The following is a 13,677-nucleotide window of genomic DNA, read 5'->3' on the forward strand; positions in this document are numbered from 1 at the left end:
TGACACAAAGGGTGAGTGGAAGCGTACAGTTTGACATGAAGTAAGTGGGGAAGTACAGTATGACATAGAGTGGAAGGGGGACTACAGATTGACACATAGGGTGAGTGGGAGACTTTAGTGTGACATAGAGTGAGTAGGGGCTAGATTGTGACAATGAGTGAGTGGGGGACTACAGTTTGACACATAGGGTGAGTGGGGAATACAGTGTGACATAGAGTAAGTGAGGGAATACAGAGTGAAACATAGGGTGTTGGGGATTACAAAGTGACACATTTGGTGAGGGGGTTACTGCAGTGTGGCATAGGGTGAGTAGGGGACTATAGTTTTTTTGACTTTATCAAACGCAACACTTACAAACACAATGAACCCAACGAATCGAACAACACAACAACAACAGAAGCCACCATTCTTAATTCAAAGGTACGTCTGAGACTATCTCGCGTATCTTTACGACCATACAACATACGTGCCGCACATAAACCAATCACAGCGCTATGACAAATACCAACAAACGTCAAAGACAAAGAACAATCAAACGAGCGCTAATGTGCAGTTTACAGAATAAACTGCTCCGATTACCGTGTCCTTTACATCAGTGTGACTGACAGGAACTTAATTATAAGACTTACTGAACACAAACGAGGAACAAAGAAACAAGACAAAACTAATCACAGTGCAGAGCATCACCAACGGACAAAACACAGCATTCATTGGGACCGAATGCATGGAGGAACTAAGTTGAACTCAATCAAAGATAAGTTCCTGACACAAATTAGTACAAAGAAGGTTGGAAGTGAGGAGGAGGCTTCTCACTCATACGTGATCATCGAGTGTGAATCAGAAATTGTGCTCTTACGTATCAACGGCAGACTCGTCTATCGACGGTAAGATTTTTGCTAAAATATTTCAAATCAAGTAGTGGAGTGAAAATATTGTCTTGGAATAGTCATGAGATGATTTTGAAGTCCCACTAAGCGAGTGTGTTTTTAGAATGGAAGCTTTGTTTTGTCGAGAAACCTTGGCTGTTCAGCACATCTCAAATGCGGAATGCCATTATTTACATATCATATGATACAATGACATAGAAATTGCAACACATTGAAAACAATATGAATTTCTAAAGAAATATTTAAAATTCAAACAACCGCTGGGAGTAAATAATTTCTTGTTGTTTTAGCTGTATATTATGTTATTTCTCTTATGTAAAAAGTCAACAATGAAGATAGAACAGGAAAACAGTATGTATATAATATATTTTTAATATATCATATATATACTCTGATGATGGCTTTGGAATAAAGATAGAACACTAAAAACTAAAAAAAAAGGAAGTATATTACCGCATTTCATTCATCGGAAACCGAGTTCTAAGCGGGCTTAGTATTTTCAATAAAAATATAGCGTGAACCAATTGAATTATACTAAAGATTGTCATAGATAGTTTTTATATATATGTGTATAATGTAAACATACTTTAAATGTCGATGCTAAAGTCGAGTTATTGTTATGAAAATTTCAACTATGTGCAATGTATTCACCACAAATGAAAATCTCACATTGAAAAGAACTTGAAGATTATAAAAACGATTAAATGAGCGATTTCTAATCAACATTTTACAAAGTGTACCAGACCTTAGATAAGGTCGTCATTGTTTGTAGATGTTGGTTATAGCGTTGTGCTATCATTCTTTTTATTTAATAACATTCCAACTATTTAACCTTGTGATTATACTTATACATATCGGCAAGCGGGATGCTTGTAACAATCTATGTTTAACATCGATATTAGATTCATTCTTTTCCATTGGAAAGCGAGATGCTTTCACTGAAGGGCAATGTCACAAGCCCGGGACTTGTAGCGTATATGGCTCTCTGCTTTTGAGTAGACTTGTCTCGTTTACAAAGAAGAGGGGTGGAAGGTTAATTTCTCAAATGTTGTTAGATAAGGTCGTTATTGTTTGTAGTTGTTGGTTATAGCGTTGTGCTATCATTCTTTTTGTGTACCAGACCTATTAAAGCATCTCGTAGAGTTGTCTGATGAGCTGGTTTACGATGAGTATATTTATGCAATATTTGCATCATAAAATATATATTTGTTTCGGTCACGCGAGCATACTAAACATACTTCAACTTTTATGGAAATGAAATCAGACAGTGTAAATTGTATAAATCATTGATACTTGAATGCATGAAAAGATTTTCAATGTCTACAAAATGTGGTTATAATAAAGTAATGGTAATCTTATATACAATCATGAATGTGTAAAAGGAAAAGAAACGACAATTTGGGCTGACGAAGTGTGTGGGAGTAATTTAGCTCAATCTAGAATCACAATTTTCTTATAAGACATGTTCCCGTCAAAAATTTTTCCGAAACTGTTAGTATTTTCTTAGTTAACTATATTTTTTCTCAATAATGTTGGTTTTTTGGTATGGTGAACAGGGAATCTACTTTATTGATGAAAGGTTTGTATGACGACACAAGAATTAAAAATGCGAAACGATTTCACTAACCTTTGTTTAAATCTTATTTTCTTTGTATTTATATAGATGGCTTGCGTCTAAAGTCGTTCCCCCAAAGCAGGCTTCTTTTATGTTCTCTTTTTCAGCAAAACGATAAAAAATGAAGACACATGTATTCACCCTTCGTTTCTTGTTTCGGTTTAAAGCATTGAAATGAATATGACAATTGTCAGAACTTATATAAATAAGTAATAGATAATTGTTATTTGATACTAGGAACTTATGAAATAATGGAACTAGGAACTTATGTTAATTCTTTATTAGTTGTGACACGTTGAAAGTCAGGGTCTTCTGTCGCTCGCAATGAAGGTAAAAGCTTGAAATGTTTAAGGTTATCTGTGATGCGGAATAGTTATATTGAGTAAAATTGAGAATTGTATGTCGACTGCGCGTACAGTAGGATAGTATACAGTCCCAAAAAACGAGTCGGAAGACGCATAACTGCTTTGTGCAAACGCGCAAAGGAGAAAATTGCTACAACAATGTTTTAGGGCGAAATAAAATTCTTTCTAAAATCCTTCTTCGCGCGGGAGTCACGAAAAGAAGAAACACGTGAACATGAAACCACTGCTTGTAAGTACGGTGGCCCACAAGGGACACGACTTCTTCATACAAAACTCACGTGCAGTCTTCACTTATTTGTAACCTGATCCATAGAAATAGACCTTCTCCGTAGAAATAGACCTTCTCCGTAGAAATAGACCTTCTCCGTAGAAATAGACCTTCTCCGTAGAAATAGACCTTCTTCGTAGAAATAGACCTTCTCCGTAGAAATGGACCTTCTTCGTAGAAATGGACCTTCTCCGTAGAAATAGACCTTCTGTCCTTCTCCGTGGAAATAGACTTTCTCCGTAGAAATAGACCTCCGTGGAAATAGACCTTCTTCGTGGAAATCGACCTTCTCCGTAGAAATGGCAAATACCGGCTCTAGATGTCAAATATATCAAATTCTAACAATTCAAAATGGCGGCGGAAAGCACAAAGCGAAACTTGTATAGCGAAAGTGAGGCTTTTAAATGGCGCGTTTTTGTAGCGAATGTGAAACGAAATTTGCTAATGAGGCAGCAAAATACTGTCATAACTGCGGAAAGGAATTTTCAGGTAAATTTAATCATAGTATCATAACAGTGATCACTGATCGGTGGTCTGTGAAGGATTTGATCATACATTATTTCATTATGTATATAATTCATCCCCTGTGTAAGCTATTATCTATTTTTGTGATATCGGGGACATATACCAAACATTTAGAAAAATACTTCAATTAATACATTTCTTGCTTTCAATTTGTAGAATTTCCACAAAATGCCTGTTACCATGAACAAGATTGTATTGAATACTATTTTCATCTGGGATACAAGTATCATGACATCATTAATTTATTAAAAACATATCATGGTATTACGATGTGTGTCCGCACATTAAAAAGAAAACTACAAAAATATAACTTGAAGAAAAGAAATGTCAATTTTGATGAGCAATATCTCAGGGATATTATAAAAACAGAAATGGAAGGAGCTGGACAACTTTCTGGTTACAGTAAAATTTGGCATCTACTTCGAATAAATCATCATTTACATGCCCCACGGAGTGTTGTGGCTAGAGTTGTCCATGAACTAGATCCCCAGGCCAGTAATGAAAGAAAGGGAAATAAACTTAAACTGTGAAAGTACTTGTCTTATGGTCCTAATCACTGTTGGCATATTGATGGTAAATTTCAGTTTACTTGAATATGTTAAATTTTTTTGTCTATTTCATGGTGCATACCAGTGGTAGGAGCCAAGGGAAAAACATCTCCAAATGTCATTTACATATGTTATGTACTGTTTGATAATACCAACATTGTCAAGGTTCATATATGAAGCTTTAGTGTAGGAAATATAGAGGTTTACTCATGTCCTCACAAGCACAACTGATGCATAGATTTTTGTAATATGAATTCCATACAGGATATGATAAGCTCAAACCCTTTGGCTTCCATATACATGCAGCAATTGATGGCTTTAGTAGGAAGGTTTTGTGGTTGGAGATATGCAAGTCAAACAACTCTCCAAAAGACTCAACAAAATTGTATTTGGATTGTGTGATCGAACATGGTGGATGCCCCTCTTTAACTCGTTCAGATTACAGAACAGAGAATGGTGATATTGCAGCCATTCAATGTTATTTTCATGATGATGAGAATGCTCATAAATATGGAACATCCACTAGAAACCAAAGGATTTAAAAATGGTGGTCACATTTTCGTAAGTCTTGTACTGGTAAGTAGGATCTATAACAACAATATTAGAAATATGTAAGACGCAGTAACTTTATAAGTTAAAAAAGCAGGCGTGAATAGTTAGTGATAATAGTTATAGGTTAAATGTTATCACATATTTTAACTTTTGCAGATTGGTGGATTAACTTTTTCAAGGATTTACGGGATAGCAGATCAATGAACTTTGAAATCGCATTACACAGACAGTGCTTATTGTTCTGTTTCCAAGATGTAATTCAAGCATCATTAAACAAAATGAAAGCGTACTGGAATACGCATTATATTAGGTCATCTCGCCATGAAACCACTTCAGGAGTTCCTGATTTATTATTTTATTTACCAAAAGATTCTGAGGGTGTTAACTGTCTTGTTAGGGTCAGTCAGGATAAAATTGATGAAATGAAATTGCGTCACTTCGAAGACACCAATGACGAAAGTTCATATCAGGAATACTTTCAGTATGTTATGGATCACGAAGGTGTCAGATATCCAGACAGTCCCAAGGAGGCCTTAGATTTGTTTTGCTATTTAACGGAGAAAGCTGGAACTGAAGATTCCTTTTGTGATGAAATTTAATGTTCATTACATATGCCAAAATGCATTGCTCTTTCGTAACAAGAGCTTTAGAGTACTAACATGAAAGATTGATAACACGCTTCAAATTGGATTCATTGTTGCCTAACGTTTTTGTTAACAAAACAATTAAATATGAACTTAACTAATAACTAATAATGCAGTTGTTACCATTAAAAATTATGAATGTTTTTACGGTTAACACTCCCGTTGATTGCTATTCCCCTGTAAATGATAAAATACAATTATCATTATTAAATGAAAGCAAATCCATTTCTTTCGATAAGTGCAGAGTCAATTGCCTCTTTTAGTTGGTTGTAACTATCTCTATAATGAACAGGCAATGTAATGCTTAGATCACAAGTTGATGCAGTTGGCCGACACTTGCACCCTTCCGTACATCCATGCTTGAATTTAACCGTTATGGGTTTTGGTAATCCTAATGGTGGAAGTTGCTCGCATCCAGTTATGAATTTGTGCAACATGTACAAGGCGTTAGTGGCATGCGTCCCTAGAAAAAAACCCCAATCGATTCAAATTTCAAATCTCATTTTGAACTTATAAAAATCGGCAGGCAGTGGTATTAAATGCAATCGGGCAAGTATGTCACTCAAGTTATCAATTATAAAACTGATCAATTCATGGAAGTCTAATATTGAGTTAAGAGTTTGAATGAAATGGCAATTTTTTCAAGTTGTGAACAGGAGTAGAATATTGGAAGATCTTTTTTTACATTATACATCAAGTATGTTGTATTTGCAACACAGCAGATATACCTTGGAAAGCATTGGAATCCTGCAAGAAATCGAGAAAGAATTTATAAACATCAACTTCTGCCATTTAGCAATTGCTTCCTTTGTCACTAAATTCAGCTGTCATCCCATTTAACAGCTGATCGGCAGAAGGCAAAAAAAGAACACTCCGCAACAAATAGTGCCTTCATTGCTGCCTTTTCTTCTTTCATTGCTTTAATCACATTGAATAAACCTAATCCAATCTCATAAGCTGGTCCAGCATAGGCAGGAAACGTGAAAAATCATTCATTACAATTGCTCTAAAAAATGGCAACAGTGCGTTAGAAACTTCACTATTTAATGCTTATTCCTAAACACAGAAAATGGCAAGAATTCGTGAGTGTGTCGGGGACCACGTATTATCTTAACTTAAAAGTCAAACATCAAATACAATTTATTAACAGTGTCTGGGATGGTTTAATATGTACTTTATTAAAAATATGAAATTGAAAATTACTTTCGTTTAGTTAAAGTTCTTAATAAAGATTGTCGCGCTCAAATGGTAGTAAAAATCATATAAGAGTAAAAATCTTTGAGATCGTATTTGTCACAATCACTAAGCCATGTTAAAGTCAAACAAAAAGAAGTTGGCCCTTAAAGGGTTAATGACTTACACTATGCAGAATTTGTAAATCATTTCGTTTTAAACATTTAAACATAGCGTACCTTAAGATGTTTTAGCAGATTGTAATGATTCTCTTGATGGCACTCCCTGTAGTGAATCTGTTGCAAAACATGCAACATGGCGTCTTCTTGCAACACACTTTGTAAATGTTCGTCGGTTGAACAATTTGTAATCTGTACGCCAATAAAATTTATTTCACAAAACACTTAGAATTCATGACCATCATAAACATTGTGTTTTAACATGAAAGAATGCTTTTCAGTTTTACCTTCTCTATAGCTTCAACAAGCGTAATATCCTTTACTTCTGGAATCCATCCTTCAGTTGTTATACTTGAAATAATTTCAGTCATATACGCATAAACTTTGTCTGAAAAGAAACACGGTGCTGGTCCACCTTGCACAATTGAACTAGTCAGTTGACCTGCTACTTTGAACTTGTCACCCCAAGCGCTGCCATGTCAGGTAAAGGCATCCATTATTAAACAGTTGTTGTTGAATAATTTGAAGTACCTCTACAAATATAACATAAAAATTTTAATGAGTAATATATTGACAGCAACAATTATGCAAATTGATTCATTTTATTTGCAGGTCTGTTAAGCAACTGAAACATGTATACAAGAAAAAATTCACGGCGAGGTCCGCCATCATCAATTGCAGGCTCTCCAACAAATGTTACTTTCAGCAACTGCTTTTTATTGAACCATTGTTTCCATAAAATTTCCAAATAGTCTTTGAAAACTGATTTTTGCCTCACATTAGTTCGGATTTTAATAGGGTTAGCATGTTCAGCAAGCTCAGCTATCAAATCTTTCATCTTCTTTTCATTTCGACCGGATTCACATTACTATCATCACATGTTTCAGAAAAATCATCATTTCTGACAGATGTATCAAAAGGATTATCTTTTATTGATCCAATTGGGTCTATCCACATGTCAGCACCTGCATGTGCCTCAATTTCATTAATGCACAAATATTTTGAAGCGTTCATGTCTAAGCGAATATTACAATCGTGATGACCTTACAATAGTTAAAACATGAACGTATTAAAAGTCGGTTAAGTTGAAAGCATCGGGAAATTCAAAAGCCGTCACGTGACATGCAATTAACGAACACTTACGACATGCGCGTAAACTTCATCACAGAGAGCTGGGACGCTGTATTTTTCAGCAACTGTAAGAAAATAAGACCAATATGAATGCACAAAAATTGTTGGTCAAATCGGCGGAAAAAACTTGTACATGTCTTGAGATATTTACTGTTTAAAACTTCTTCCAAATGTTCTCTTTTGTACACAGAACCACAAGGATTTGATGGGTTGACAACGACAATAAGCTTTGTTCTCTCGTCAATAAGTGAAGCCATATCGTCCAAGTCGGCTTCCCAACCAATTTCAGGCTGAAAATTATAAATAATTATTATTCTCTTGAACATAAAGTCCAAATCAACACTCAAGGTTTGTTTGTAGGGAATCCTTTGAACTAATGACTGTTTGACTTCATTGAAGAATAAATTGGAAAAGTCGTTGATTTCCACTATCACAATCTGAACATAATTAGAATATTCTTAAATCACCATTATCATGATTATTAGAACAGTCTTTAATCCTCATTATCATAATTAGAACTTAATTTTAACAGTCTTTAATCTTAAACAGTAACGTAAACTCAAGATCTTTAATTTGTACAAACTTACAAAGAGCTTATAAGATCGTCCTTCAATTCCCCTCGATCCAGAGATGCATTTGTAAAGAGAGAAACCAGGTCTTGGAATTAGGATGTTATCACCACGATGAACTAGGGCGTTCAATGCTATCTCGATTGCTCCAGAGCAACCGCTGGCCAACACAACATCCTGTAAAGAAAACAACATAAACATAGAAGTCTAGGCGTTTTTATAGAATTATTTGTGTAAAAAGCCCCGAGTCTCTCAATTGTTAAAGTCGGGTTAAGGCCGTTGCTTTCTCTGGTGTCCTACCCCTTGAAAGACATTTTATGTAGGTGCATACGTTACTTGCATTCACCCCCCAGTTATTTAAATGGTGAGACTGAAACACTTAAATCTTAAATGAACTTTGTTCCTTATTGAAAACTTATTGAGAGGAAGGGAGAGTGGGGTGGTGAGAGAAGTGTATTCAACAAGGATGCTAACGCTGTGTAAATTAAAAATCGTTGCTTAAGAATATTACTCACTGCAAATGATATAACGAGATGAAACGCAAGAAAACAGCCACATTTTGGTTGACCGTTGTCAATGAGTTGTATTTTAAAGAAATATACAATGGAATGCCAAAACTTGGTGGAGGGGCAGAAAGGGAGGAGAGGATGAAAAGTTAGATTTTTCTGCCTTCATAAGAAGGAGTCCTTCATGTTAAAGTAGACATCAATAAAGCTGCTTGAAGTAAAATTAGAGACGATGGCTTTAGGAAAACGAACATGCTAACATGAATTTCTCCCAAGTACTCTTTGAATATCACTATCAACATGTGTCCCTATAGTTATGGAGCAGGAATATGTACCTCAGCATCCACGATGTATTCAGGTGTTGAACTGTATTTTGCAACGGTATTTCGTGCCTCTTTGCATCTTACAAAAACAAATACAGATGATTGTATATGACTGGAATAGTGGAACACATACAGTGAAGCAAACACTGACAACTATCATACCATTCTTTCCACACTCCTCAAATCATAATACAAATTCTAAATTTTACGTCATGTAAGCGAGAACAATGCAGCGAAATTCCACTTTACGTGGTACTATCAATAAATTCCATTACGAATGGTTCAAGTAGCCACAGAGCAACGAATATTTATCGTGTTTGGTTACAGTAAAGGAACTTACAATATTTACTAGTAGACTATATTGAAAAAATCTTTGAAGACTACACAAATTTCAGCTACTGTCCAATGCAAATCCCGAACACGAAACTCCTTTAAATTGTGTTCAGCCTCCTAGGGGATAATTTACTACTGAATAGTGCAAGTTGTAAACATTTTGTGATTTTGAATTCATTCCAAAGTCATCTTCAGAAAATTGGAATATTTTGTGATGTCTAAATGTTGAAGAATTTTATACACCCTTTGTATTACAAAGAGAATCAATCTTTTTGAAAAAGTGTTCTTTAACTGGACTTATTTGTTCCAAAAAGGTTAAAATAAAATCTAACTTTTGTTACCATTGTAAAAAAAGAATTGGCAAGAACTACTTTGCACCATTATTTTGCTAGAAGATTTTGCTTGGAATCCAATTTTGTTAAATGATATTTTGAAGATAAATTTCACCATTGAGGAATTAAATGATATTTTGAAGATAAATTTCCAGGGGTTAGGGTCCATGATTGAAGCACTCAAAGCAATTGATGTAACTAACCATGAGCTGGCTTGTAGCAGTTATCCTTTCCTGACTTTATTGCGTCACAGAGCGCCCAAACACATTCTTCACTTGGTGGTAGGTTGCCAAAAACTGTTGGATCACCTGGAATATAAAAATATTCTCATCGATAACTCAGTCATGCACAGTTTTTGGAAGATTATCTTGAAACAATTTGGTTCCAAAGGGGGGTTGCGCCGAACCCAGATAATGCTATTGAAACTTTGTCATCTTTGAATTAACTTTCCAGATTAAATATTAGTTTTCGCACAATCTGTGCGAAGTGCTGGTTCACTGTTCTCAAACTTCACAGTAACGATGGGACTGTATTTTGAATATAATATTTTAAAACTTCAATAAGATATTTACAGTGTTGTGCACGATTTTACGTTCCAAGCGTTGGTTCTTCGAGATACGGAATAATTAAATTTGATCTCGTTAAGAGTACTGACAAACGTCAATCCTAGAACTGCGCTTTCGAACTTTATTGCCTTCTGCATTACGACTCTAATTCATCAAATTTGTATGACTAGTTCATACAACAATAACGTCAACTTTTCCGAACTCCCAAACCAACGCTTGCAAGCTATATTTATGTATAATTATTCGGAAGTGGTTTTGGGCGTTTATATATGACTTGCAACTTTGCCATTCCGTTTCTACCTACATTCTACCGCAATGACGCATTGCGGTGAGGAAGTGTTCTCTTAACATGACTATAGTATTTTACATCAATTTAATAATATCCGTCATATCTTATAATCTATAATAAGACACAGTCACACGCTACATAATTTGACATGACAATTTACAACACACTCCCCACCTTCATTAGTCCCACTAATCAAGCATACTCTGTGTCTTCCATACAGAATCAAGAGCAGCGTCTCACTTGCGTCTACCCTCGTGTTTCGCCTCCCTTCTTCTCAGTCATTTTTTATTCTCTTTTTGCTCACATTCTCTCTCGTCGTGCTTTAACTCGGTAAGAAAGAGCTTTTGGAGGGGACAATTGAGGTGAATGACTTTACCGTTCCTAACTAGCCGGACCTTAGCGCCTCTTACCACCTTATCTCTCCCTTAAAACAATTCCCCTATTACACCTGTCTTCCAATTTCCTCTTTTGATATTATCCTCATAAACAGTCACGACATCTCCCTTCTCTACTACCCTAATGGCATTGTCCTTGTCCTGCTTATGAAAGTCTCTTAAACCAACCAAATACTCTTTACGCCACCTATTCCAGAAATGCATTTTTTTTACTCAAAACTGATACCGTTTTTACAGTAACCCTCATCAGACTCCTCTTCACCAGATCCTTCGTCTGGCATGGACAACAACCTTCTTCCCGTCACCAAATGCGACGGAGTTAGTGGTTCACTACCCACCTCGTCGTACGTATAAGTCAATGGCCTAGAATTTAATGTTGCCTCAACTTCTACCATCACTGTCAATAGTTCGTCAAATGTCAACCTAGAATTTCCTAATACCTTTTTCAAGCACCTCTTCACTGACCTAACCATCCTTTCAAAAACTCCACCACACCAGGGAGCTCTTTCTAGATTGAATTTCAACTCTATCATATTGTTTCCCAAATACCCTTGCACACTTGCATTATTATAGAGGTTTTCTAAAGCCTTGACTGTTGCTTTGAATGTTTTTGCATTGTCTGATACCATTCATGTTGGGGTCCCCCTTCTCGCTGAAAATCGTCTAAGACATTTCATGAATTCATCCGCAGACAAATCTTTAACTAGGTCTAAATGTAAGGCCCTAGTTACGCAACAGAAAACAATGCGATGTATGCTCTGTCTGTCCCCCCTGATGTATTCTTCACATATAGTGGTCCAGCAAAATCTACCCCTGTCTTAAAAAATAGTTCCGCTTGCTCTACTCTAAATGCAGGAAGGTTTCCTTCGTTTGGTCTATTATATGGTTTACCCTCTAATTTCTTACACACGACACATTTGTTGAGAATTGATTTTACCTTCTCTCTGCCTTGTGGAATCAAGAACCTTGACCTTATCTATGCTAAAGTTGCTCTAACTCCGATATGATGTACCTTTTTGTGGCAATGCTCAACTATTAATTCCGTCAATCGACCTTCCTTTGGTAATAAGATTGGAAACTTCGTTTTCCTCTTCCAAGTCTGATTCTGCTAGCCTACCCTGACATTTTAGTAACCCCTCATCTTCTACTACCTTGAGTTGTACCTCTAACTGCTTGAACTTATCCTCCCTCTTTACCCTGTCTTGTGAAGTCTTCAACAAAGTTTTTCTGCTTACTTATCTCCTGACTCCTAATTCCGTGAAGGTTAAATCTTCATGCTTCCTTTGATCCTGGCGATCAAATTCCTGACAAATCTTGTGACCCATGCCGTTACAAATAATTTCTCAACCTACTGTTTCACTATAGGATCACGTTCTGAATACCTATTTCTTCGTTAGTATCTACTACTAATAGTGCCGTCCTTTTCTTCTTCTTTACTCTCCCAGTTACGCCTACCTCTGATTGCGGCATTCTCTTTCTACGCTACTCAGCCACCTTGGTCATGTCCACCAAGTGATTGCTCTTGTATCTTGACGCAAACTTCCCTGCTTCCTAAATCAGCGATTTTCCATTCCTGGACAATGTCCCACTTCTCCTTCTGTGTTATTGATAAGATTTCATTTACTCTATGTCTAACAAACTGTTTCCACTCACCGCGATTCTGAATCAATATAATGCTGTAATACTATCTAACCAGTACCTTGCTTCTATTTTCCTACTGGCCTACTAAAGTTTTCCGCACAGATTCCTTTGCTAACATCAGCGCGGACATTAGTTCTAAGCGCGGTATAGTAAGCTTCTTCAGCGGCGCAACTCTGGTTTTCTGTTAACAATTTCACAAAGACTCCAACACTCATGCGACAAACAAAATATACTAGCGCGCAATACGCTTTCTCGCTTCCTCTGAAATAGGCGGATACGTGGAGAAATCACGTATGCATTAAAATGTGCGAGAAAAGGCAGTTGCTAGGTTACAAGACAAATCTTGAGATTTTGCGGTATTACGATTACGAAGCACCGAATAAAAGCGTGAAAATGAACGAATAAAACATAATATTGCAAATTGTTTGTGAAATAATATTTATCTCATCTCCAAATAGAATATTTACCATTTATTGGGAAATTTCTACTCATCTTCCGACTGAAAGCATGGCATAAAAAATGCATCACTAGACGTAATGGTTGAACAAGCACAAGCAGTGCATAAGGTATGAAAATTTGATCTTAAAGTTTTATCCACGAAAAGATTGGAAATCTTACTCAACTGCTATTTCTCAAATGGACCTACATTTATTGAAGATTACCAAACGTGGTAGGATACAGGGTAAAATCCACTGTTTCTTTTGCTTTCTTTTAAAATGGCGGTGAAATCTCATTAAAAATTCAAGCATAAGCTAAGAGAAGAACAAAAGAAAGAACAAAAAAGATTTAAAGAAAATCCCAATGTGTTTGTCTTTATAAACCTCTAGGGCAATAGA

The 13,677-nt window shown here is 36.0% G+C and overlaps 3 protein-coding genes and 1 long non-coding RNA gene across 4 annotated transcripts in view; 1 reads left to right on the forward strand and 3 right to left on the reverse strand.

The window, feature by feature from the left end:
- The window catches only part of LOC124437501 (tyrosine aminotransferase-like), a 57,450-nt gene extending 47,195 nt beyond the window's left edge, over nucleotides 1–10,255 (reverse strand). Inside the window, exons 1-3 of the mRNA XM_046987475.1 lie at nucleotides 10,153–10,255; nucleotides 9,298–9,364; nucleotides 8,475–8,633 (exon numbers count right to left, since the gene is read on the reverse strand). The gene's annotated coding sequence lies outside the window, so the exon portion shown is untranslated. The remainder of the gene's footprint in view (nucleotides 1–8,474; nucleotides 8,634–9,297; nucleotides 9,365–10,152) is intronic.
- Nucleotides 1,429–2,508, reverse strand: LOC124437508. The gene is made up of 2 exons (XR_006945739.1): nucleotides 2,010–2,508; nucleotides 1,429–1,632 (listed from the first exon to the last, which is right to left on the reverse strand). It is a non-coding gene; the product is annotated as an uncharacterized LOC124437508 (long non-coding RNA).
- On the forward strand, nucleotides 3,426–4,417 carry LOC124437503. The gene is made up of 2 exons (XM_046987476.1): nucleotides 3,426–3,624; nucleotides 3,817–4,417. The coding sequence occupies exons 1-2, from the start codon at nucleotides 3,540–3,542 to the stop codon at nucleotides 4,188–4,190; spliced, it is 459 nt and encodes a 152-aa protein (XP_046843432.1). The 5' UTR covers nucleotides 3,426–3,539; the 3' UTR covers nucleotides 4,191–4,417.
- On the reverse strand, nucleotides 5,338–6,400 carry LOC124437504. Its single transcript, XM_046987477.1, has 2 exons — nucleotides 6,133–6,400; nucleotides 5,338–5,867 (listed from the first exon to the last, which is right to left on the reverse strand). The coding sequence occupies exons 1-2, from the start codon at nucleotides 6,194–6,196 to the stop codon at nucleotides 5,611–5,613; spliced, it is 321 nt and encodes a 106-aa protein (XP_046843433.1). The 5' UTR covers nucleotides 6,197–6,400; the 3' UTR covers nucleotides 5,338–5,610.
- Nucleotides 10,256–13,677: the final 3,422 nt, after the last annotated feature.

Source organism: Xenia sp. Carnegie-2017, unplaced genomic scaffold (assembly GCF_021976095.1).
Source record: "Xenia sp. Carnegie-2017 unplaced genomic scaffold, XeniaSp_v1 HiC_scaffold_16, whole genome shotgun sequence".
NCBI classification, from domain to species: Eukaryota; Metazoa; Cnidaria; class Anthozoa; order Malacalcyonacea; family Xeniidae; genus Xenia; species Xenia sp. Carnegie-2017.